At 44.8% G+C, this 22,235-nt stretch overlaps 1 protein-coding gene across 1 annotated transcript in view; it reads right to left on the bottom strand.

Moving 5' to 3' along the window:
* Nucleotides 1-10,920: 10,920 nt before the first annotated feature.
* zswim8 (zinc finger, SWIM-type containing 8) overlaps nt 10,921-22,235 on the bottom strand; it is a 30,142-nt gene continuing 18,827 nt past the window's right edge. The window contains exons 13-26 of the mRNA XM_070915948.1: nt 21,713-21,896; nt 21,051-21,149; nt 20,809-20,933; nt 19,008-19,329; nt 18,475-18,630; nt 18,032-18,254; nt 16,500-16,789; nt 16,162-16,385; nt 15,119-15,616; nt 13,352-13,529; nt 13,014-13,187; nt 12,796-12,915; nt 11,448-11,626; nt 10,921-11,226 (exon numbers count right to left, since the gene is read on the bottom strand). Coding sequence (XP_070772049.1) covers nt 11,023-11,226; nt 11,448-11,626; nt 12,796-12,915; nt 13,014-13,187; nt 13,352-13,529; nt 15,119-15,616; nt 16,162-16,385; nt 16,500-16,789; nt 18,032-18,254; nt 18,475-18,630; nt 19,008-19,329; nt 20,809-20,933; nt 21,051-21,149; nt 21,713-21,896 — 2,976 coding nt within the window. The 3' untranslated portion in view covers nt 10,921-11,022. The remainder of the gene's footprint in view (nt 11,227-11,447; nt 11,627-12,795; nt 12,916-13,013; nt 13,188-13,351; nt 13,530-15,118; nt 15,617-16,161; nt 16,386-16,499; nt 16,790-18,031; nt 18,255-18,474; nt 18,631-19,007; nt 19,330-20,808; nt 20,934-21,050; nt 21,150-21,712; nt 21,897-22,235) is intronic.

Here is a 22,235-nt window from a genome sequence, read left to right on the forward strand (position 1 = left end):
TGAACTACATGGGGAGGAGGCGAGGGGTGGGGGACAAACAATAGGGAACACAAAGAATAAAATGCTACCCATTACCATCTAACACAACAATTTTGGCCTCCAAAGTTAGAATTGATTAGAACAGAACCTGGTCTCAGGAAAAACTGAACATCATGAGCTTTCTAATAGGTAGATTTATTGCAGGCCTATTGTGTATTTGGTTACACGATATAGTCCAGGTGCTCGCGTTTGCTCATGTGTGCCCTGTTTCCAAGAGTGAGTGTACTGTAGACATACAGCAAATATACAACACATAGCAACCTCCAACACAAAGGGCTTTATTTTTATGGCACTGCAAAAGACTAGTGCCAGCAGGTGCAACATGTCCTCAGTCAGGTATCACTTGATAGACGCTGATACTACAGTGTAGCAAGAGGAGCTGATTAAAAGCTTAAATCAGGACGCTACGCTAGTTTTTCACAAGCACTACATGGGAGCACACAAAAAAAAATGTTAGGAGCACAGTGAAGAATACCCACGCCACACTTCATGTAAACAAATACTTATAAACCATAACTGTAGTAAAACAGAACAAGGGGAACGTGTTGCTCTTAGGAGGAGGCTGGCTAGAAGGAACACACATTGGCACAATGGCACTGGCATCCTGGCTGTGGCTAAATCTACACCTGTCCACTGCAGACGCACTATCCACAACCTGGATGAGCAACTAGTGTAAATGAGTGTATTAGTACAATATTATAACATTAAAAGTACAATGCTAATATAAAATAGTATTATGTCCGTATGGCCAGCCCCACTATGTTTTGAATGATTAGCAGCAGGGTTGGGGGGGGGGGGGTAACGGTAGGTTGTAATCTTTACTCGCACTTTACTGTGCTCGTAAATTATTTTTCCAGTTGGCACATATCTATTTTTAGGGGCAAATGCGCACTGTAACAGTGGGAAAAAGATCTTAAAAGCAGGGCTGTCAATCAATAACATGATTACACTTAATTACATTTTTAATTAAATGTACTTAGTTACATTTTTAAAATCTCTCTGTGCATATCATGCATGCATTTTTTTTCTTGTTACTTTAAGACGACAAACTGTGGTAAGTAACAAAATGGAGCAGGAAAAAACGTGGCGTGAAGAGCTTCAACAGCAGGGAGATTGTCCTTAGCAAAGAGGTCTGTATTTGGTTCAGAAATGAACACCCAGTCGAGGCGAGAACTTTAACCAGGCATTAGGAATCTTGAAATCTACTTTCAACCAATTTCCAGGACGAAGGTCGTGGCACGGCAGTCGCTTTATGCAACAACTCAAATAGTCCTGCTCTTTGAAGCAGTCAAAGGCTATGTCCCCCTTCAGTATGCCAGTGTAGTAGTTGCAGACAACTTGGGGCGATGTGCTCACATCAGTGGAGCCCTACACAACAACAGGACAGAACATACATCACTTTGCACTACACATTTTTGTTGATTTGGGCTTATGTCGCTTTATTTTCAGTTCCTGTTTTTCAGTCATGCGATGATAAGGGAAGTAATACTTGAAGTGAAACATTAAGGACTTATGTGTTAAGACTGACCCTACCCACCGTACTGTATACTCAGAAGTCTGCTGTTTCTCAGCCAATAGCGGGCACAACATGAAAACTTCAGGAGACGTAAAGGTGTGTCTGTCCTCCCTATGATGTATTCAATAAATGAAAACTATCTGAATTTACTGTTCTGTTTATTTCTGAAGGTGATATCTGTGGCGTGGGTCAACTCTGAGGGCCCCTGTCTCCTGGATGGTTGGTCGTTCTGGTTAACCAAGCCACGTTCCAACACTCTCTCACACAGGTTAACATATAGGAAAACACTTGAAAGGGGTGAGGTCAGAAAGTGAATGGAACGCCCCTGGTATTAATTTTATGAGTAAAATAACTTTTTAAAATAACTTTCTGTATCCATGACTTTTTACATTGTTTTTCATGATCATAGCTTAGACTATATTCCCTTTCGCGTTTTACTTTCATTGTTGTCTCTCTTCATAGTCAAACAATGTCCATGTTTGTGTGGCAGAAAGGTTTCAGTTCACATGGTGTACAAGGCTGTTTAAAATCCATAAAGCTTAATAGTGTTACTGGAGAAATCTAATAGCTCCACTTGCTGTGGCAAGTGGAGAAATCTAATAGCTCCACTTGCTGTGGGGCAGGGTTTTAATAGCCTCACCCTCATACACAAACATCTCCCTGTGAAAACCACCCAAGGGCCCTCCACTTAATCATCAAGTGCTATCTCCGACATCAGTGACATGCTCTTAGCACAGAAGCGGACCTGGGCCTGCAGCTCAGCACTAATTGGGTCTCCACTCAAGAAACAGAAAAGAACCAGCGCCAGTCGTCACAGAGGGAAATCAGCTTTTTATAGCCACCTCATTCACAACGTGCCACTTCAGAGCTCTCACTCAATCATTTCAAGTCTACCAGGAAACCAATTATTAGGATGAAAAAGTGATTCCTAATTCATTACTCAAGATATGCACCCCGTCAAACTGTTTGACGGCTTTCACATTAAAACCGAAAGACTGGTGATGATGGAAATGAGTGTGAGGGTCATTGTTATTAGGATATTCGTTCAAAAAGATATTCGTCGATGGCGCTCAATTGGTAATGGACACACTGGCATGGAATTCACTGAGCAGATTCAGGTTCCTCAGAGAGAAAACGTTCAGGGCGATAAACACAGAGGTTTTGATTTTCTTTAATACTAAGCTTGATCCAAGATGCAGGTTTACTGAGTTCTCCGGATCATTTTATGAATAAAAACCACAGCTGCTTAAATGTGGAACATACGTTCCAGGTAATGTACCAGGACTACCACCTGACTACGACTATGTGACTGAAAATAACAAACTGTTTTACGGCAATATTTAGACGATTTTGGTGCATGCTAACAAGGTTAAAAGGGGAAAGTGGAAATATGCTCATCCCAAATCAAGGACAACACATACAGTGGATGGATATACATAATGTACACTGCTCCCTCCCCAAGTGTGTTATTTCTATACCTTTCATACAGGATATGTGCATATGACATGGGTCTACTGACTGCTTGTTCAACCCACAGTGAACCTATTCATCAGACAGTGTCACAGGTTAATGTCTGGTTGTCACTGTTAGTCTGCCATGGAGTTCCACACACTTTTACAGAGTAAGACTGAATTATATCACATCATCATCATCATGCTCCCTCACCCACACATGTGCGCTCTCCGTCTCTCTCTCTCTCTCTGGTCAGTTAAATGACTTTCAAGCCTCAATATCACCAAATCAATTCATCCAATTCATTACACCCATCTCTAATAGAGGCGGCGGTTCACCAAAGCCTGGCAGCATCTGACCCAAATTCATCCATGGCTGGACTGCAGCGGGAACAGGATCCACATCTTGTTTGGCATGCATAAGAAGCAGTAATAATACAGAGATGTTCGTGTTGAGTCGATCCTAAAACTCAAGCCAAGTCTACTAGAATACAGGACTAAATATCATATCATTTAAAATTAGGTAATACTTGATTTCCATGACGTACTGGTCGAACACAAGAGCACCTTCAGTGGGAGACTCATTCCTCCCAAATGTACAACAGAGCGCCACAGGAAATCATTCCTGCCTGTGGCCATCAAACTGTCCAACTCCTCCCTCTGAGTGTCACTGACACTCAGAGGGAATTTGGACCTACTTCACCTGCCATATACTACCTCACTATTTATTCTTCAAAATGTTTCAGTGCAATACATTGTGTATATATATATATATATATATATATATATATATATATATATATATACACATATATACGTGTATATATATATATACACACGTGTATATATACACATATATACACGTGTATATATATATACACGTGTATATATATATACACGTGTATATATACACACATACATATACATTGTTATTGTAGATATTTTTTACTTATTTTTCACTTAAATACTGTAAATGTATATATTTTTTATTTTCTATTTCCTATTTTTATATTTTGTACATACTTTTAGCTCTAAATTATGCTACTTTCTACTCTGAATGGGAGCACCGGTACTGTACAATTTCCCCCCGGGGATCAATAAAGTATTTCTGATTCTGAAAAGGTTTGGTGGAAGACAAAGAATCTGGCCCAATTTGTCATTTTCAGCACCCACAGGAGAAAGTACTCCACACCCAAATCTATGCCATCATTATAATATTCACTGCTGGACAGCCAAGTGATGTCTCCTGCATCAGTAACACAACTGAAACTTCAGTCAACTAGTCAAACATCACCTGGTGTGGAAGTGGAGATTTAGACCATGCTAGTGTAGATGCAGATAACACCTTTTTTTCCCCTCCCAGGCCTCATTCAACAAGTCACTTTTCAGTTATTTGACATTAATTCACTATAATTGACACACACACATACAGTAGTTGGCTTCATTCATTGCTTCGACTCTCCACTAAAGCAGCAGCACGGAGTTGTACACCGCAGCCGGGCCATCAGGCTTGATGAGATCTGAGATACGAGTCTCAAACGACAACTTGGCAAAGGAGATCAGCCCTGCTGCTACTGGTGGCAGAGTACTACAGGTAGCTCGGACTGTGGGGGTCCAAAACATCCCACCTGGAGCCCGGCAGTTCCATGACACGGCTCCCAGTCTGAGTAACGTCAGATACCAAAACACTGCCTCACATTTACCATTACGCTGATGGGGATATGGTGCTCCACAGTAAATGAAAACACAGTTGTGCATTATCATAGCACACACATTCTGCTGTCGTAATACGAAAGTCTCAGCACAAGAAGAAGAAGACCTGAAAAACATTAAAGAAATACGCAAAAAAACTTTATTTCTACAGCCAGAAGCTCGTCGTGGATTCCAGCTAGCATGCTAACAGCTAGCTCTGCAAAGCAACAGTCTCACTAGACTACACTGTGGCTAATGTTAGCATAGCCAACGCCAGCTTTCAGTGGCTCAGGGTGATACTCCGGCATAAACCAGCACCTGTGAGGTGAACCTCCACAGTCCATTTCATCTGTGGTGCTGGCATATCCATATGTTTGCCAGCCGGTAAGGAAGGTCCCCAGTCCCGTAACCGCTGGGATAACTGGGACCTGAACTAACGTTACAGCTAGCGGCTGAGGCTACGACAGCTACTCACAGGACTCCGCAGAGGGAAAAAAAACGACTTCAACTTTGACACAGCGTCACAAAACATGAAACCTGTCAGTGATATCCGACTTACCCGTATTCGTCCTCAACAGGCGGCAGTCCGACAACAGAAAGAGGGGAGAACAAGCTCCAGGGTCTACTGTTAAAAGTGAACTTCAGCACGTCGCTGTTCGGTCCGCCATCTTGGATCTGCTGAAACCCTGGACTCAACCAAATTGGACATATTGGGGGAGGGTTTAAAGTGTAACCCCCCCCCAAAAAAAAATACATCTAAAGTTTGTTTTCACAGACCAAAGTCCAACAGACGACAGGGCATTCGCTGCTACTCGGGACATAATGAAGGCATGACAGTGGTAACGTTGACGCGCTTCTGCTCTTACCTCAGAGTGCTGATGTGGTAACCTCTGAAGTCACAGCCTCCATCCTTATGTGGATTTATTATAACAACAACAGATACTAGCTCTCCCAACACCAACAACAAACAAATACATATTCCAAACATGACATTCACATTGTACAATGTCGCTCCGTGATACTCTTAAGATCACTCTCAATTTAATTGCTGTAGTGTCATCAACCAATGGTTCTCAAAGTGCGGTCCGGGGACCCCCGGGGGTCCTTGTGGGGGTCCCCGGCAAAAAGCAGAATCATTTATTTTCACTGTAATTCCATCCATAAGTAACACAATGACAGACTGGGTGACTATTTCGGTCATGGGTTTCATACGCTTTCTGTAGTAAAACAGCTAAAAGAAAGCAAAACTCCTATCAGATGGGGGGGGGGGCGCTGGGAGAAAATCTTATCCAATGAGGGTCCGTGGTCTCATGTGTGTCAGTTTAGGGGTCCTTGATGTGAAATAGGGCAGAACTTCAATCAACGACAGTTCAAATCGATGAAATAAAGAAAATGAATGAGCCTGTCCAAGCTTAAACGTTATCTCTTTTTTTTTGTTACAATGTTACAACCAGAATATCATTTACCTGAATATGATTTCATAACCGGAATATCATTTTGAGCCTAAGTCACAACATGAGTGAAAATTATCTTAGCTCAGGATACCCTTTTTATTACTATTTACATTTATGGATATAAAACTTGGCATGTAATATAAAAACATTTCACATAAAAACATGACTTTGGGCAACATCATGTCTTGTTTGATTATGAAGCAGGCTAGGTGTAGTATAAATACTGTGAAAGAAATGCACACAGCCCATATTCAGACTCTGTGCCTTTAAACAAGCCGTCGGAACTTCCGTAAGGTTGTGATGTCACAACTATACAGTCACCGCCCTAAGCCACGCCCCCAGCAGGTCATCTGCTCCAATCACAGCACGCCCACCAAGCACAGGGATGCTCATTCACCCAGCTCAGTCTGTCTAAGTTATTGCAGCGCTCTGCTCAGGACTACTCTTCCAAGTGTTTGGAGGTTGTTCAGTTTGTCTAAAACAGCTTGTTTCAGACAGAGGGGGGGGGGACTGAGGTGCTGCTGGAAGGGCCAGGACAAGATACATAAGGACTTTTATCAACTGTGAATCATGCAAAGCTGCTGTAGTGGAGTCCCAGAATAAAAACATGGAGCTGAAATGGGCATCATATGGGAGCTTTAAGGGAGTCCTCTTGGCCTGTGGAATGTCCTGGATCAAAATACATGGATTACAGCTGTATGTTTGAGAAACTATGATGTTGAAATCAGTTCCAGTAGATTTGCTTCTTCTACGACCTCTTCAGTCCAGGTTATGTTAACCAGGTCAGCTGATTCTAAACAGATATTTCTGAATTCTGCGATAAGCTCTCTACTTTTACGTTCTTTATGTACTGGCATCTTAGCCTCCTGAATTTGAAGTAGTTCAGGCAGCCTAATACACTGAGGCAGCAGAGTGCCTCCTGAGTCCTCAGTGAAGTCCTGGATCTTCCTGTAGCAGCTGTCCGTGTGGTGAACGGCTCTCGAATCCCTCTGGGTGGCCACTGATGCGATTTGACTGCCGCTCATCATCACAGGGGCCCCCAGGGAGTGGAACAGAATCAAACTGCCTCCCACGCTCGAATGGACCCGACAGATTCTCAGTGTGGATTTTTGCTCATGCTGCATTATTGATAAACCACTTTCACTGTCCTCTCATCTTCACATAAAATCAAAGGAATTTCAGTTACATCCACTTCACCGGCAGCAAAGGACGTGAACATGATATCTGCTGAGGACGCGGGTTGGAATTTTACAAATGTAAATGGCAAAATGTCCAATGAGACAGCTTTTTCTGCTCCTCTCCCTGTTCTAACAGCCTGCTTTGAGCAACCGTATCTCATGCAGAGACTTCTCACGGGAGAAAAGTGCAATCTAAACATAACATGCTTGTTTTCTTGAGATGTCAGAAGTAATTATGAGAACGCGCTTTTATTTTGTGATATTATTTTCAGTTAATGGCACAGAATCTAACACGAGACTGTGAGGAGGGGACCAGTGTGTGGTGAACCCGAGGAGAAAAGCTTCATTCAAACGCTTGCACTGGTTCATTCCCATAGGATGAGACTGTGGCGATGTGTAAACAGTCTGTCTGAGGCCTCTCTGGAGCGTTCGACCGTATCTCACGTTCGTCCTCATGCAGATGGAAATAGATTAATGTTCTGTTGGGACTGCTTGAACGCTAGAATGTGGGATCCTTTCCATTCAGTTGGTTAAATATCTGTGATACATTATTGATATTCCTCTGAAATCTAAAAGTCATTTACCTTTGGCACTTTTAACACACCTGACTTGTAAAGGTGTTACAGACAAATTCCAAGTTTACAGCCACAGTTAAATCATTTGGAATATAGCAGCCATGAATGCTATGGTCCATCAAAGCTATCAGGCCCCATATCATGCTCATTTCAGCTCTATATTTTTATTCTGGGACTCCACTAGAGCAGCTTTGCATGATTCACAGTTGAAAAAAGTCCTTATGTATCATCTCCTGGCCCTTTCTGCAGCCCCGTCAGATGAAGATGAAGATGAGCAGGCCCTGTGAGAGACAGGATCTGCGAAGGGTTCTGGCTGTTACGCTGTGGACAAACACATTTGTAAACCACTTATTTGATTTGTAAAAAATGCAAAACAGTCCTAATTTCTACAAAAATGTGTATTAAAAAACAACCCCATATAGTTATGTATTTAGTTCTGCTTTAGCAGTGTCTGCAGGACAAACGTGACCTAACCTTACTAATGTAACTAACCTAACGGCTGCTGCTTTAATGAAAACTTCTTCGAATAGAAAAGTGGAAAACCAAATATCTGATACACGTGGTGAGTACTGCTGGGGGAAAAAGATCTGATAAATGACCCTACTGCTCCCTCTTGTGGCCACTACTGAGAGCACACAAACCTCAGGGGCAGAATGTGGTTTGACCTCTTGGCCTCTGTAGAAAAAAAAAAGAAGAAAGAATGAGGACTCCCACTGAACCCCACACAACACTCACAGGAAGTTAAGTGTTTTGAATCATCTTTATTAAGTAAACTCTACACTTTTAGTATTGCTTTTATCTTTTTTTTTTTATTCTTTTCACTCTAAATTAGAACCTTTTGCAATCAGCACATATAGAACTTTTCAATCAAGCTACACTTTTTTTTTTGAGGAATACAAAAATATCACAGCACATTTTTCTACTAAGTCACCTTCACCTGTGAGGGCCAATCAGAGAGCCGGGTTCAGAACCACAGCAGCTGCCTGGACAGAGATGGAACGTCAACATGTCTTAAAAGTAACAGCACCATGGTCTTATGAGCTAACCACACTGAAGAAAGGGGCCACTCGAAACACACTGATGTGTGTGATTTCTGACAGGGCCCGGGTGAATGTTGGGACTCGTGCAATGCACAGATCAAGCGGAGCCGGGGCTTTCCAGAGCCAAACCACGACAGTGTCTCATTTCAGGGGCCACTGTGTTACAGAGTCATGGCCTCTGGAGGTGATAAGACCAGTGAGCTGTAGCTGCACTGTTCCTTTGTTGTGTGAGACGGCCTAGAGAGTTGTTGTAGTGGCATCCCAAAATCACAGCTGTAGCCTCGCAGAGACAAGTGAGCGGCAGACAGTGAACTTTGGGAGACTGAAGTCCTCAAGCCGAAGCTGAAAAAGGAGACGCAGCCACTGTCTTAGCCCCGTCTCATCCACTGGGCGCGACAGTCCCGAATGCTTCCCATTGAAAGCGTACATTTGCCAAACCAACCACTTAGATCAACCATCTTCACCATAAAGCACAAATCTCTGCTTTGTGTGGCTTGTTCCAAGTTTTTCACCCGACACAAGAGGCCGTAAGCCAATTCCTGCTGGGCGCACCAGAATGAGACAATAGTGCACCTAAAAGTGTTTCAAACTGTAGTGTGTGTGTGTGTGTGTGTGTGCGTGTGTGTAAGGAAAACTTGGAGAGAAGAGGATGGGGGAATAATTGACTAGTTTGGCAAATTAAAGAGCAGTGCACGGCTGCTCCTAATAGCCTTTCAATGGGGAGCAGCTGGGACCGTCTATGCATTGGAACGAGTCAGTAATTTGGATGCTGAAACAACGGGCTGGGTGTGTGAATCTCAAAGAGTTTTTGAGCACACACACTGATTCCGCGTTTGTATTACTCAGTATCAAAACTGGTGGCACCGAATGTGAACTTGATGTAAATTGTTTGTTTTGTTTTTGTACGGTTACATCGTTACAGACTGAATTTGACTAATTTGGCTTATTTTGTTAAATGTCGAGAAATCTTTTGTAAAAACAAACAAAAAAAAAAAGATATTGGGAAAAACCTTTTGAGATTGGGGCTGAAAAATGGGTGAGCAGAAAACTTATTTTTGATAGATCGTGGTGCGCACCAGAATCTCTGACTCCCAGCCCAACTGATCAGTCATAACAACAGACTGATCCAGATGTTGGGACATCGCTCAGCCAAGCAGTGATCAGGTGGCCTCGGGTTTTGGTCTGGAGCTGTGTTCGTATCGCTCCTCAGGCAGGCTGAAATGTAAATTTGGATCCCACACAACAACAACAACAGCACCTTTAACATCCTCTCATTCTCTTCCCATTCCATTCTGCATACATGTCATATTCTATACAAAGTATCAAAAAAGATTAAACAAAATACTGAAAAATCCTCACCTGTACTCACAATATAATTTCTCATATTAAACCTTTTTTTTTTTTTCTCTCTCCTTGCAAATCTTCCTTTTCTCCCACTCTGCAAAGATTCAGATCCATAGTGACAAGCTTCAGGGTGAATGAGGCATCACAGCACCTACCACTCTGGACAGGAATGTTGCAGCATGAAAACGACCCACGCTCAGTGGTTTCATTCAAAACAAAACTAAACAAAAACTACAAAAACACTGGAAACGGAGTGAGGATGGAGGGTGAGAGATCCCTGTCAATGTCTTCAGGTTAGGGGAAATGGAAGAGACGAGTTAGATGAAGAAAGGAAGGAGTACACTTTAATTCCACAGTTACACAAACATAAACCATAATAAAACGAGAATGAGGAGTCAGTCAAGAACAGGGGAGAGCAGGAAGGTGACCCGGCTTCTCCTCTGAGCTCTGGGTGGACGAACACACACATAAAAAAAAAAAAGAAAGGAAGTCTCTGTGGGTCGGGGGGGGGGTGGGTGGCGGGGGGGCAGGGGTACAGGAGCTGATTGTACTGCCTGTGTGATGTGTTTGAGTGCACATTGCAGGGAGCAGGGTCCCTGACAGAACCAGACAGCATGAATGTGGCCGGCTCAGTGCGGTGGCAGTAGCAATGCTGGAGGGCCGAGTGGGCGCTGGATGGGACTCCTCAAGTCCAGGCCCGGGCCTAGCACACTCTCACCCTGAGCGTGCGTGCTCAGGGGGAGAAGGTTGCCATCTCCAGGGAGATGCGCTGCCACAGCTCCTTGGTCTGCTTGCCTCTCTTCAGGTTCTGCAGCACGTCGTTGAACTGCATCATACCGACGGGTGTCAGGCAGAAAGCACCTCGAGCGCTGCGGATGATGTTGACAAAGTCGTCGTAGTCGGCAGGCGTCAGGTGGATGAGCCGGTGGTGGATGTACTGCAGAGAGAGAGAGAGAGAGAGAGAGAGAGAGAGAGAGAGAGAGAGAGAGAGAGAGAGAGAGAGAGAGAGAGAGAGAAGTATGATTCTACAGGCATTATACAACGGAGATTGAATCCAAACATGGCAGAACATGAAGCCATTCACTCAGCCAACAGCCTGAAAAAGGACCCACTTCCTCATTTAATTAGGGCCGCAGTGTGGACGTAGATGCGTCGTACCTGCAGGTAGGCCTGTTGGCAGCGCTGGACGAGCTGGTGGAAAGCAGGTGTTCGGAGGTGAGCGTGGATGTGGGCGGGGTTCAGCCTCTGCAGTGCCTCCATGATGATCTCCTGCAAGACGAACGGACTGAGGACACCTTTTGCTGCTCCGACGCAGAACTGGTACACATAGTTGACGCCTGACAGGCAGAGAGAAGAAGTGGACTGGTTATGTGAATAGAATAGAGGAAGTGACGGTTAAGAGAGAGGAGGGAGTTTCTGAAGTGGATTTTGTGTGTGCCAATTCAGAATGAATTGAACTTTACGCAATAATCTGCTAGCTTGCCGTTTGCAAATGACTTTATCAGCCAACGTTACGAAGCAACCGAACGCCAGACGCCCCGCAGCTAAGTTACAGCTAACTGGCTACAATCGTTGCTGCTCTTCTTGGCACCTTTGCTTTGTCTCCTCGTTCATTTATTGTTGGCTAAAAAATTTTGTTACACTCAGATAGTATTTACGATGCTTGCGAGGTTAGCCAGCTAGCTGCAACTTAGCTACGCAGCATCGATCTGGCGTTAGTTGCTTTGTAACAGGCGTTACCCACTGAAAAGAGGCTCAGGCACCTGGGAGCACACATAACGTCACATCCTTTGGATTTTCACGGAAAAACTGTCCTTTACATGGAAATCAGTTGACAGGCAACTGAGAAAGTCGGGGAAGGACTCATTTTTTAAGTTACGTTACAACTGTTTTCATCAAATTTTAGTATGAAGCTTCCTTGTTTTCTGATCTTCTCCTGTTTGCCCTGATAGATTTTCGTTACTATGTGTGTTAGCGCCACACTTCCCGTGTCCGTTTCAAATTAAAAGCCCTGCAGCTTTTCAGCGGACAGAACCCCTTTCCTAACGAGGGTTTTATTGTGAAACATTTGCAGGACTGTGTTGTGTGCGGTGTACATACGGTGCAATAACCCTTTAGATGAGTTAGAGCAACAGTGTTAAAAAATAGCATGATTATGTTGTAATTTAAATTAAAGAGATGGAAATGTTCATTATGCTTAGTTGGCATGCACATTATGTGACATGTGTTACAGTGCGTGGTGTTGAAGGGCCTCTGACTTTTGCTCATGTTGCGTAAAGAGTGATATTGACAGTCATTAAAATCATTCTGTTACATCACTTCTTCCTTTGTTCATTGTCATTGTAGTGTTTCTGCTACTAGCTACAGCAGGCAGAGACTTTCGAGCTGGGCTGCTGGTGTGTGCGTTCAGCCATATTCAAGTACCAGATAACTAAACAATAAATTCCTGCATCAGCCATCCAAATCATCCCTCCATTGTTGTCCAATCCTTTATCCGCAGGCTCACCTAGTCTTGCAGCCAGTCCCAGCAGCCATTTGACATCCTCAGTGTAAGGTGGGCTCCTGGAGAAGTTGTTGGGGTGGTCATTGTGAGCCCTCCTGCCCAGCATCTCCAGCGCCAGCATGCCTTCACACGAAAGAACAATAGAGATCACATTTGTTCAGTTCATCTACTACATGCACAGTGGTTAGAGTAAATATAATCATAGGACTCAAACTCCTCACCAACTCTATAGGCAGAATGCAGGTAGTGCAGGCCCTGTTGGCTGATTGGCTGGCTGTGCTGCTCGTCCTCTGCTGGGAAAGGAGTGCTGACCAATGAGCCGGGCTGGGAGGAGAGGGAGGGCAGAGATGCTCCCTGTATGGCCTGGATGGTGGGGCCCGAGTGGACGCTGCCTACTGTAAAACATGACAGGCACATCATATTGTTTAGCATCAACCAACACATATTAACCCATCCCATGGTACTATAACATGTACCGACGTATGATATCAAAAAGGTAGACTAAATCAAGAAGAACATTGATAATTGGGTTTAAAAACACACAGAGTGTAGTCCTGACCTGCTACAGTGGTGCTGAGGGGCAGGCCGGTCTCAGTGTGGTAGGGATGGACGGCGATCTGAGTCATGGACGGTACGGGGACACCAGGGAAGGTCACAGCCGTGGCTGCCATAGGTGGCTGGGGGCCAGTGGCCACTGAGAATGGGTACTGGGCACCGATGAAGGCAGGGTGCATTCCCTGAGGAGGTATACACAAACACACACACGTATATATATATATGTATATATAGTACAGGTGCACAAACAATTAGCTTGAGTTACCTGCACTCATACTGCTACCACGAAGAATAAAACAAGTGTGAGGATACTTATGTCGCACAAGAAAAAAAATATTTATTTCAGCGTAGTTAGCACGCATTAGCTAACTTGGCTTGTTTACTATATTACTGAACGTCCCGCCGAACCCCATACAAAAATCTGGCGGTTCAACAAAGTGTTGCTTGATTGTCTATATGAAAAAAAAAAGAAGGAAGGAATGAATAGTCGAATATTCAAATTGAACCAAACCAAATCTGATTCGATCAGGTACAGATACTACAGCACTTATCGCTATAACCATGGATTCAGTGTATGAATAATGATCTGTTGTGTGATTAGCACAATTTGGTTATCATAATGAAGAGTTACCTGTACTTGTACGTGGCATGCGCAAAAAAGGACCAAGCCAAATTCAATTTGAGAAACTGTGAGCAAAAAGAACTCAAACTCAACCAAAAGATTCTGACCGTTAGAAGAGCTACGGAGCCAGAATACACGGCATTTAATTTGACATTATAAAGGAAATTTGTCATTTGAAATTAAATGACTCACTGAAGAACTCGCTTAGCTGAAAATCGTCCATGAAATTAGAGATTTTAGTAAGGGTCCATACTGATAGCAGGCTCATGATTAACCGTTTAATAAATTGTCCATCAGACTCTCCAACATCCCTCATGGGCTGATCATATTCACCGGTAACATCTAATGTTTAACAGCGATGAAACAGTTTGGAGCACGATGTTGAAACAAAATGACACCTGTAACAGTGCAAGAACACACACACAAAACTAGACTTATGTCCATGAAGTTATGGCAGCAGTGCATGCTGGGAGGGTTCCCAACACACCCACCTAACGTTTGCCCTTTTCCAACTCTTCATACTCCTTCAGCTGCTTCTTCATACAAATTAAAGCCAGTGATGCAGTTTGGCGTCAGCTAATTCCCCCACTCAGGTAGACAGTTTCAGACATCTCGGACAAGAAGACATTTGATCGCTTGCTTTATTGACTAACAGTCTCAGGATACTCCACAACGTCAACGTGAGCTTCTACAATGTGAGGATTTGATGCTTTTTGGGGTTTGTTTTTGTTTGTTTTTTTTTTAAATCACAGTAAACTGAATATCTTTTATTTTGGTCTGTTGGCTGGACACCAAGTCGACTTGGTTCCTAATAAATCATAGTGGGTATTTATAATGAACTATTTTGTAGACCCAACAAAGCAATCAATCATAATCCAGAAAAGAACCAGCAGATTAATGGATAATGAAATAATTAGTAGCAGTAGCAGCCAATAATGTACCTCAAGTTTTCCCCCACACTGCCAAAATTGGTCAAGGTCAGGTTATGTACACTGCCTGCAACCACTTATGTAGTTTTGAGTCTTGATGTGAAGGCAGCATCAAAACTGTACTTTCCAAATTCCAGCTGTGGGCCCCCCGCTTACCTATTTCTTAACAAAAAGGAAATTCAACGATAAGCCCAATGATTGTATGAAGAGGAGTTCTGACCTGTGGATATGCAGCCCCAGACACAGGGAAGACGGTGGGCCGGGGGACATGCTGCAGAGGGTGCCCCAGGTACTGGGGGGTGCAGACGGTGGGGAGATGGGCCTGGATGGTGGTGTACGGGTGGAGGCCCTGGCTGTGGGGGTGAGCCATGGCCTGCCCGGGCATCGCGTGGGACTGATAGATGGTGGAGCCCACAGAGATGACGGGTACGACGGCTGCTGCGGTGACCGAGGCCGTGACTGTTGCCATCCCCGTAGACTCCATGTTGGCTCCGCTGTCGAGGACACCACAGCTGGACTCCGGGAGCCTCCTGCCCGAACCACCGTTGGCCCCGCAGCGGCCAGAGGTCTCCCGCTGCTGGCTTGAGCCCCCGCCCACTGACTGCTCATACAGCCAGTACCACTGGTGAGCCACTTCAAAGAGAACTTCAGGGTACACACCTCCACCCTTGGCTGCTTCCTCTACTGCCATGCAGGCCTTCTCCAGCATCACATTGTCCTGAATGGAGACAGGGACAGATGGGAAGTGAGTTTGGGGGGGGGGGGTGAGAATGAATGTATGATGAGTGAAGAGGAGATTGACTTTTTTTTAAATAAATCATGTATTGTCTTCTTCACTGGTTTCTTCATCAGAAAGCTCAACACCATATTAGACGTGATAGACTTGACTTTAAAACCTCTTTAACAACAACAAAAAAAAGAAACAAGCATGTGCAACAGTATTCAGCTGCCTCCATGTTAGCAGATGGGACATGGGCCAAACTAAAAAAAAAATTCAAGTAGACACCAAATACATTTTTCCAAAAGATGGTTTCTGTAATTTTAGGTAGTTCTCATCACGCTGATGTTTGTTCAAGTGTTTTTTCATGATAAGTTTGCTTTTAATGAGTTATTCGATGCTGCAAAAACGGGGTGAGACGTCATGATTGACAGCTGTGGCAGCGATTGGGTCGGGCGGGTGTATGAGACACCATTGTCATGTTGGGACCAAGCACACTTGGCGAACACATTCAGCAACAGGCTGCAAGCCCACTCCCACAGTACCTGCTCTTTGCACTGCACCAGGGCTCTCTGGATTTCATTAGGATTGAGGGCGTGAGCATGAGGCAGGCAGCTCAGGGCCAGCTCTGCTGCCGCCCGAACCATGTTGGGGTCCCTGGCCCGCGACGCTCTGTCAGCCAGGGATGCCACCTCCGGGGGGGTGAGGTGACCATCCCAACACTCCACCAAAATGTTGAGGGCAGCGCTGCCGATCTCCATGGCCTGGCCTGAGAGACGGAGGGAGGATACAGTATTTAGGCAGGAAGGAAAGTGGGTGGAGGCAGGAAAGCAAAGAAAGAAAAGTCCTTGGATTCTCTCTCACACAACACACACACACTCACCAGTGATCCAGGACACATGGGAGGAGTAGGTCCTGGACAGCCAGTTGGGTGAAACAAAGTTGTGGAGGCCGAGAGCATACAGGCCAATCTCAAAGGCACACAGGTGCAGGTTTCTGTGGGGCCCCTGGTGGCCCCCACTGGCTGAGGGCTGGGTGAAAATGGAGGTGGAGGAGTTTCCTCCAGCTTTGATCAGCACCGTCTTGGCCAGCTCAAAGTAAAAATGGGCTGCTGCCTCTGATGGCTGGTTGGGCACGTGGGGGGCGTGGCACTCTGGACGTCGCCCTTTGTACCTGAACACAGGGAAATGTATTAACGTGTTAATTCATCTTAGTTGTTCAGAATGAAGACAAACAGATCTACTGAAAATCAGGTTGGTTTCCAGGCTCGTCAACTTAGCTTCACCTCATCTCCGATTCCTATTTCTGTTGTTAGACTGCACTGCTCCCTGTAGGCCTCTTTGTGTCTAGTTTGTTATGTTATCTGTCTCTTTTGATTGGTAGAAATAGTAGTATTTTCATAATTTGTTCTCCCTTTAAATGTTTTTTTTTTGAATGGGTTTTTGGTGAAATGCTTGGAATAAGGTCTGTGGTTAACACAAGCTTAAGAGATTGACTGAATGGTATTTAAAAGAATTTCCATCATATGGCAAGATTTCCAAGATAACCTGCACACCTACAACTGCTTTGACTGTCAGTTTCCGTGTGTGTCCTTTTCATTGTGAACTAATGTGGTCTGCGCTGTGTTGGGTTGTTTCAAAGTTCTGAACTAGCGTCCTGTCACAGTTTAATCACAGATCAGTCTGGTAGCTTAAAGCGATGAATGCCACTTTTCTTTGTGGTTGTGCTAGGCAGTTAAAGTGGTAGTAGTAAGTCGCTGCGTAGCTATGCCGTGTGCCTCCTTAAAAACATGTAACTACACGCCGGGGCTACCACAGCTACAGACGGAGCTGTGACTGGTCAGCTCGGGCTGTTTGTGCGTTATGCTGGAGGAGATTGTTGAGAGTGAGGACAACGCTGAAGAAAGGCTCAGTAACATTTTCTTTTTTCCAGTCACACACACACACACACACACACATCTACACATCTAGCAAATACATTTTCGCCGCGAGCCTCGTTCTCACTGCGACCCCCGCACTCTATCACAGTGAATGAAAGAAGTAATGAGACAAGGAGAAACAGAAGTTACCTGGATGTGACTCCAGTTCTATAAGTACGTTCATAGTCCACCATCGCTCTGTATCACAAAGTCAACGAAAGAATGTAAACACAGTTACTGCGGGGAATAGGATGAAAACAGGATATGGCCTGATCATGTACGATACATCTGTTCTGCTGTTGTGGTGTTGACATCGACAGGTTGCTGGGAATTGACTGCCTGCAGATTCCAACTGATGAGGAATCAGTCACAAGCAGATGATTCTGTTATCAGGCAGCATTTGTTTTGAACTCATCTTTAAAAATTCAATCTATTATAGGTCATTCCAGTAACCCAGCTAGTCTTAGTGACCTGATGAGGAGGAAGTCTATAGTTACCTGCTGGTGTCTGTGCTCTTGGCCCTGGCCCCGCCCCCTGCCCTGCGAGAGCCACTGGAGGAGGAGGAGCCCAGCGAATCTGACGATGAACTGCTGATGCTGTCGCTGTCCTGGCCCCGCCCCCAAGATGTTGCCGCCCAGCCGCCCCGGAGCGGCCGCCGGCTGAGGGTGGGCGAACTGTCTGAGGTTGTCTCCGGAGCACTGCTATCTATACTTGCCATGCCTGTCCAAACAACATGCACATCTCTATTACCTGTTTCAGCACATGGTACATTTCTGGGTAAAGAAAGCTGTATGTGTGCAATCAGAAATGCCACATACATGACCCAGGCTAAAAAGTCAGCACTGCCTGTCTGACAATGTGGATATCAGTCGATTCTCTGAAAAAGTGGAGGTAACAGTGTAAAGTCTGCCTTTTGTATAAGAAATATAGACATCATTACCGGTGTGTTTCTTCTTCTGCCGGACGGGTGAGCCCCAGCAGCGTTGGCTGTACCCACAGCGCGCCCCCAGCGCCAGCCGACTGGGCACTGTGGCCTCCAGCTTAAACGGAGCCGTTTCATTCTGCTGGTCGCTTGACGAAGGGGGCCCGTCTGAAACTGCGAGAATGTGAGAAAACATTTCTCAAGCACAGAGCCGACACGGAAACCCATTGCACTCAAATAATCCCTCAGGAATGTGGACGTTTTGTCATTAAATGAATAGAAGCATTACTAAATGCATTTGCGTATGAAAATAGAAATGTTGGTTCAGTAAACTTTGATTACCAGTAAACATTTTGTTCTTTTCATTAAATTAGTAGCTATAATAATTGGCTAATTGAGAGTATCCTATTGGTGGAAGTGCACGGTCACAGTCTGGCCCTCTGGTAGTGAGGATCAAATTTTTGTGGCCGTCCCTATTATCAAAGTTGCCCATACCTACTCTACAGTTTAATAGGACATGGCATCCAGAGAGGGGGACAGGGGGTTCTCACCGTGCTCCCTGGTCTCAGCATTACTCTCCCCTGCTGAACTGTTCTGCACTGGGTTCAGTTCAGCCTGATGAGCCACCTCTTCACCAGCCAGCGCCACAGCAGAGGAAGAGCTGGAAGAAGAGGCCGCTACAGTAGTCGCAGACGAAGAGGAAGGGGTGTGTTTGGAGACGCCCCCAGTGGCCCCACTCACCCCGCCGTGGCCGGCGGCAGTGTGTTTGGATGGGCTGCGCTGGCTGCCGGCTGCCGGCTTGCTGGAGTAGAAGGAGCTCAGGGTCTGGGGCTTGTGGGTTTGACTCTCCCTGTCCAACAACTTATCCAATATCTGAGGATGGGAGGAGGGGGAGGAAGACGGGGCAAAGGGAGAAGAAGAAGTGTTAATTAGAGAAACTAAACTCCCAGTTGGCTTTAATTCTTGGCGATCTGTTGAAGTAGATCTGTGGTGTGAGTGAGGCTGCAAGGAACCTTTCCCAATGTGTGTTTGGAGCATCTGAACTTAACAGGATTGTTTAACCACTTGGTATGGTTTGTTCAGCTAACAACCCCCCCCCCCCCCCCCCCAATTAACCTAGGAAAGTAGGTCTCCGATCCTAAACAACGTTTTCAGTAAGAAAACCATTCAGACTAAACACTGTATGTGTGGGATGACTGCACTGTTATGTTTTGACAGAGTACATTTAAGTAAACCAGCAAGATGTTCCGAAACCAATGAAGAAATAAATACATATTACATCACAAAGTAGATTGTAGACCTTGTTAAGCACACAGTTGCCCATTTTGAAGGTCCCATACTATGCTCATTTCCAGCTCTATGTCTTTATTCTGGGTCTCCACTAGAGCAGCTTCGCATGATTCATAGATCAAATAAGTCCTTCTTCATCTTATTGTGGCCCTTCATGCGGCCCCTCAGTTCACCCTCTGTCTGACACAAGCCGTTTGAGCTCCTGTCTTGGCTAGATGCCGCCAGTGTGGAGACCAGGCCTCGCTGATTGTTGTACAAAAACACATAACAACAACAACACAACTGGCTGCTTTGCCTCAACTTTCTGTGATTTACAGGCGGACAGAGAGCTTTATATTAACCGCTGACTGCATGGTTAACCGAGCTTACTAGCTAACAGCAGCCGTAGTTAGCATTAGTTAGCGATTACTTTAGCAACAAGTAAAACCATCAGTCCATCAAGAAACGTACTACCCGAAAAAGCACTTTCTGGAGCAGATGACCTGCTGGGGGCGTGGCTGAGTGCAATGACTGTATAGTTATGACATCACAACCTTACGGAAGTCCCGGCGGCTCGTTTAAAGGCACAGTGTCTGAATACGGGCTGTGTGCATTTCTCTGTGGACTGAGCGTTTTGATGCTTTTACAGTATTTATACAGCACCGAGAGCTGCTTTATAATCAAACAAGACATGGAGAGCTCACTTTCTACAATATGGGACCTTTAAGGTTTTCATATTTGATGTTTAACCCAGCAGTAGCCATTCAATGTATTTGTGTATTTGTATTGTGTGTCTATAGTGTTTTTCATGCTTTCTTTATATAACTCTAATGTGTGTTGGCTTGCACAGGAACTCACAGGGTTTAACCCTGTTTTCCAGGCACAGCCTCACTCTCATCCTATTTCTAAAGCCAGTGGGCACCTCTGTTACAACACGAAGAGAAAGTGGGCAAAAAAATAAGTTAAGTTTTACTAGGTTTTTGCTCTGCCTGGCCAGTCATACCTGAAATTTGTTCAGGAGAAAAAAAAGTTGCCTTTTTCTCAATCAAATGTCAATATGAGTTGACAGTTAGTGATGGCTACCTTCTTGAGCTTGCTCTGGTCATCCTTATAGGTGATCATGAGAGCCAGAGCCAGATCACCTTTCACCCGTCTAGTTCCTTCACACAGCAGAGGATGCTCCGCCTCGCTTACTGTGGTCTTCATACCTGCAAGACACGCAGAGGGTCGAGACAAGAGGAGGGATTACAGCAGGAAGTGGGTGGGTGGGTGGGTGGGGGGGCAGTGAATCTAACAACGAAGGAATAGCACGAGAACAAATTTACCGAGGGCAGCGACAGCAGCCTCGAAGCCCAGCTCCTCGTCGCCGGGCATCTCGTTGTTGCGGTTGCGGCTTGGTGGACGGGAACCCGTTGGGGACACAACTGCACAAACAATATGGCGAAAAAGTGAGAGGGATGTTAATTCTTGAAGTTCCTGTTTAAAATGTCTTAATCTACAACGGTGACTCCGAGTTGACATTTGCCCAAAATCAGACAGGCAGCGTACTCCAAAGAAAAGTTTTTATATTTTACATTATATTTTCATTGAATGATTATTATTCAATGATTCAATATTATGTTATTGTATAAATAATCTTGCCAAACATCATTTGCATTAAAACTTGTCGGACGTCCAGTGGCCTAGAGGTTAAGACACATCCCATACAACCACATCACTGATTTGATCCCCCCCCCCCCCGTATCTCAACTGTCAAATAAATGCAAAAATGCCACAAAAAATGATGTTTTTTAGTTCGAGCTGACAAGGAAAACACTGCATGGCTGTCACTTGTATCCCCAACATCTACTAGCTACTAACAACTATCCAAGGGAAAAAAACAACACTTTAAACTGGTTAAAGACACAGTCTTCACTGCAAAAAAAAAACAACATAGGTGGAGTTCAACATTTTAAAGTCCAACCACCAAACAATAACTGGTGCTTACCTGGGGTACACAGTACATCAAAGATGAAGCTGGCCAACATCAGAGGCAGCACAGGTCTGTAATCGCAGAAGTTTCCGTCGCGGAGCTGCTCGGCTCGCTCTCTGATGGCCGACATCTCCACCAGGCCCAGAGGAATCTTTTTCAACAGAGCCACCACCTCCGACTCCTGGTAGGCCAGCTTCACCTAGTCAACCCACACACACACACACACACACACACACACACACACACACACATACCGTCAAGCAGGTGTGGTACACGTTCATGTCTCCACGTTCTATAAACATGTATATATATATATATATATATACACACACACATATACAGGAATAAGGAAGTCCATTCCAAAATGGCAACCGTGTTTATCTACATTTATAGCATTTGGCACACGAGATGCTCAGTCTTCACTGAAACAACACTATCCTGTGCACCGGTCCTGCACCGGCTCTCTTTTGTGGGTTACCTGCTTGTAATGGATAAAGAAAAATATGATATAGTTCTTAATTTGTGACTGCCAAATGAG

The sequence above is a fragment of the Enoplosus armatus genome, chromosome 12 (assembly GCF_043641665.1).
Source record: "Enoplosus armatus isolate fEnoArm2 chromosome 12, fEnoArm2.hap1, whole genome shotgun sequence".
In the NCBI taxonomy this organism is placed as follows: Eukaryota; Metazoa; Chordata; class Actinopteri; order Centrarchiformes; family Enoplosidae; genus Enoplosus; species Enoplosus armatus.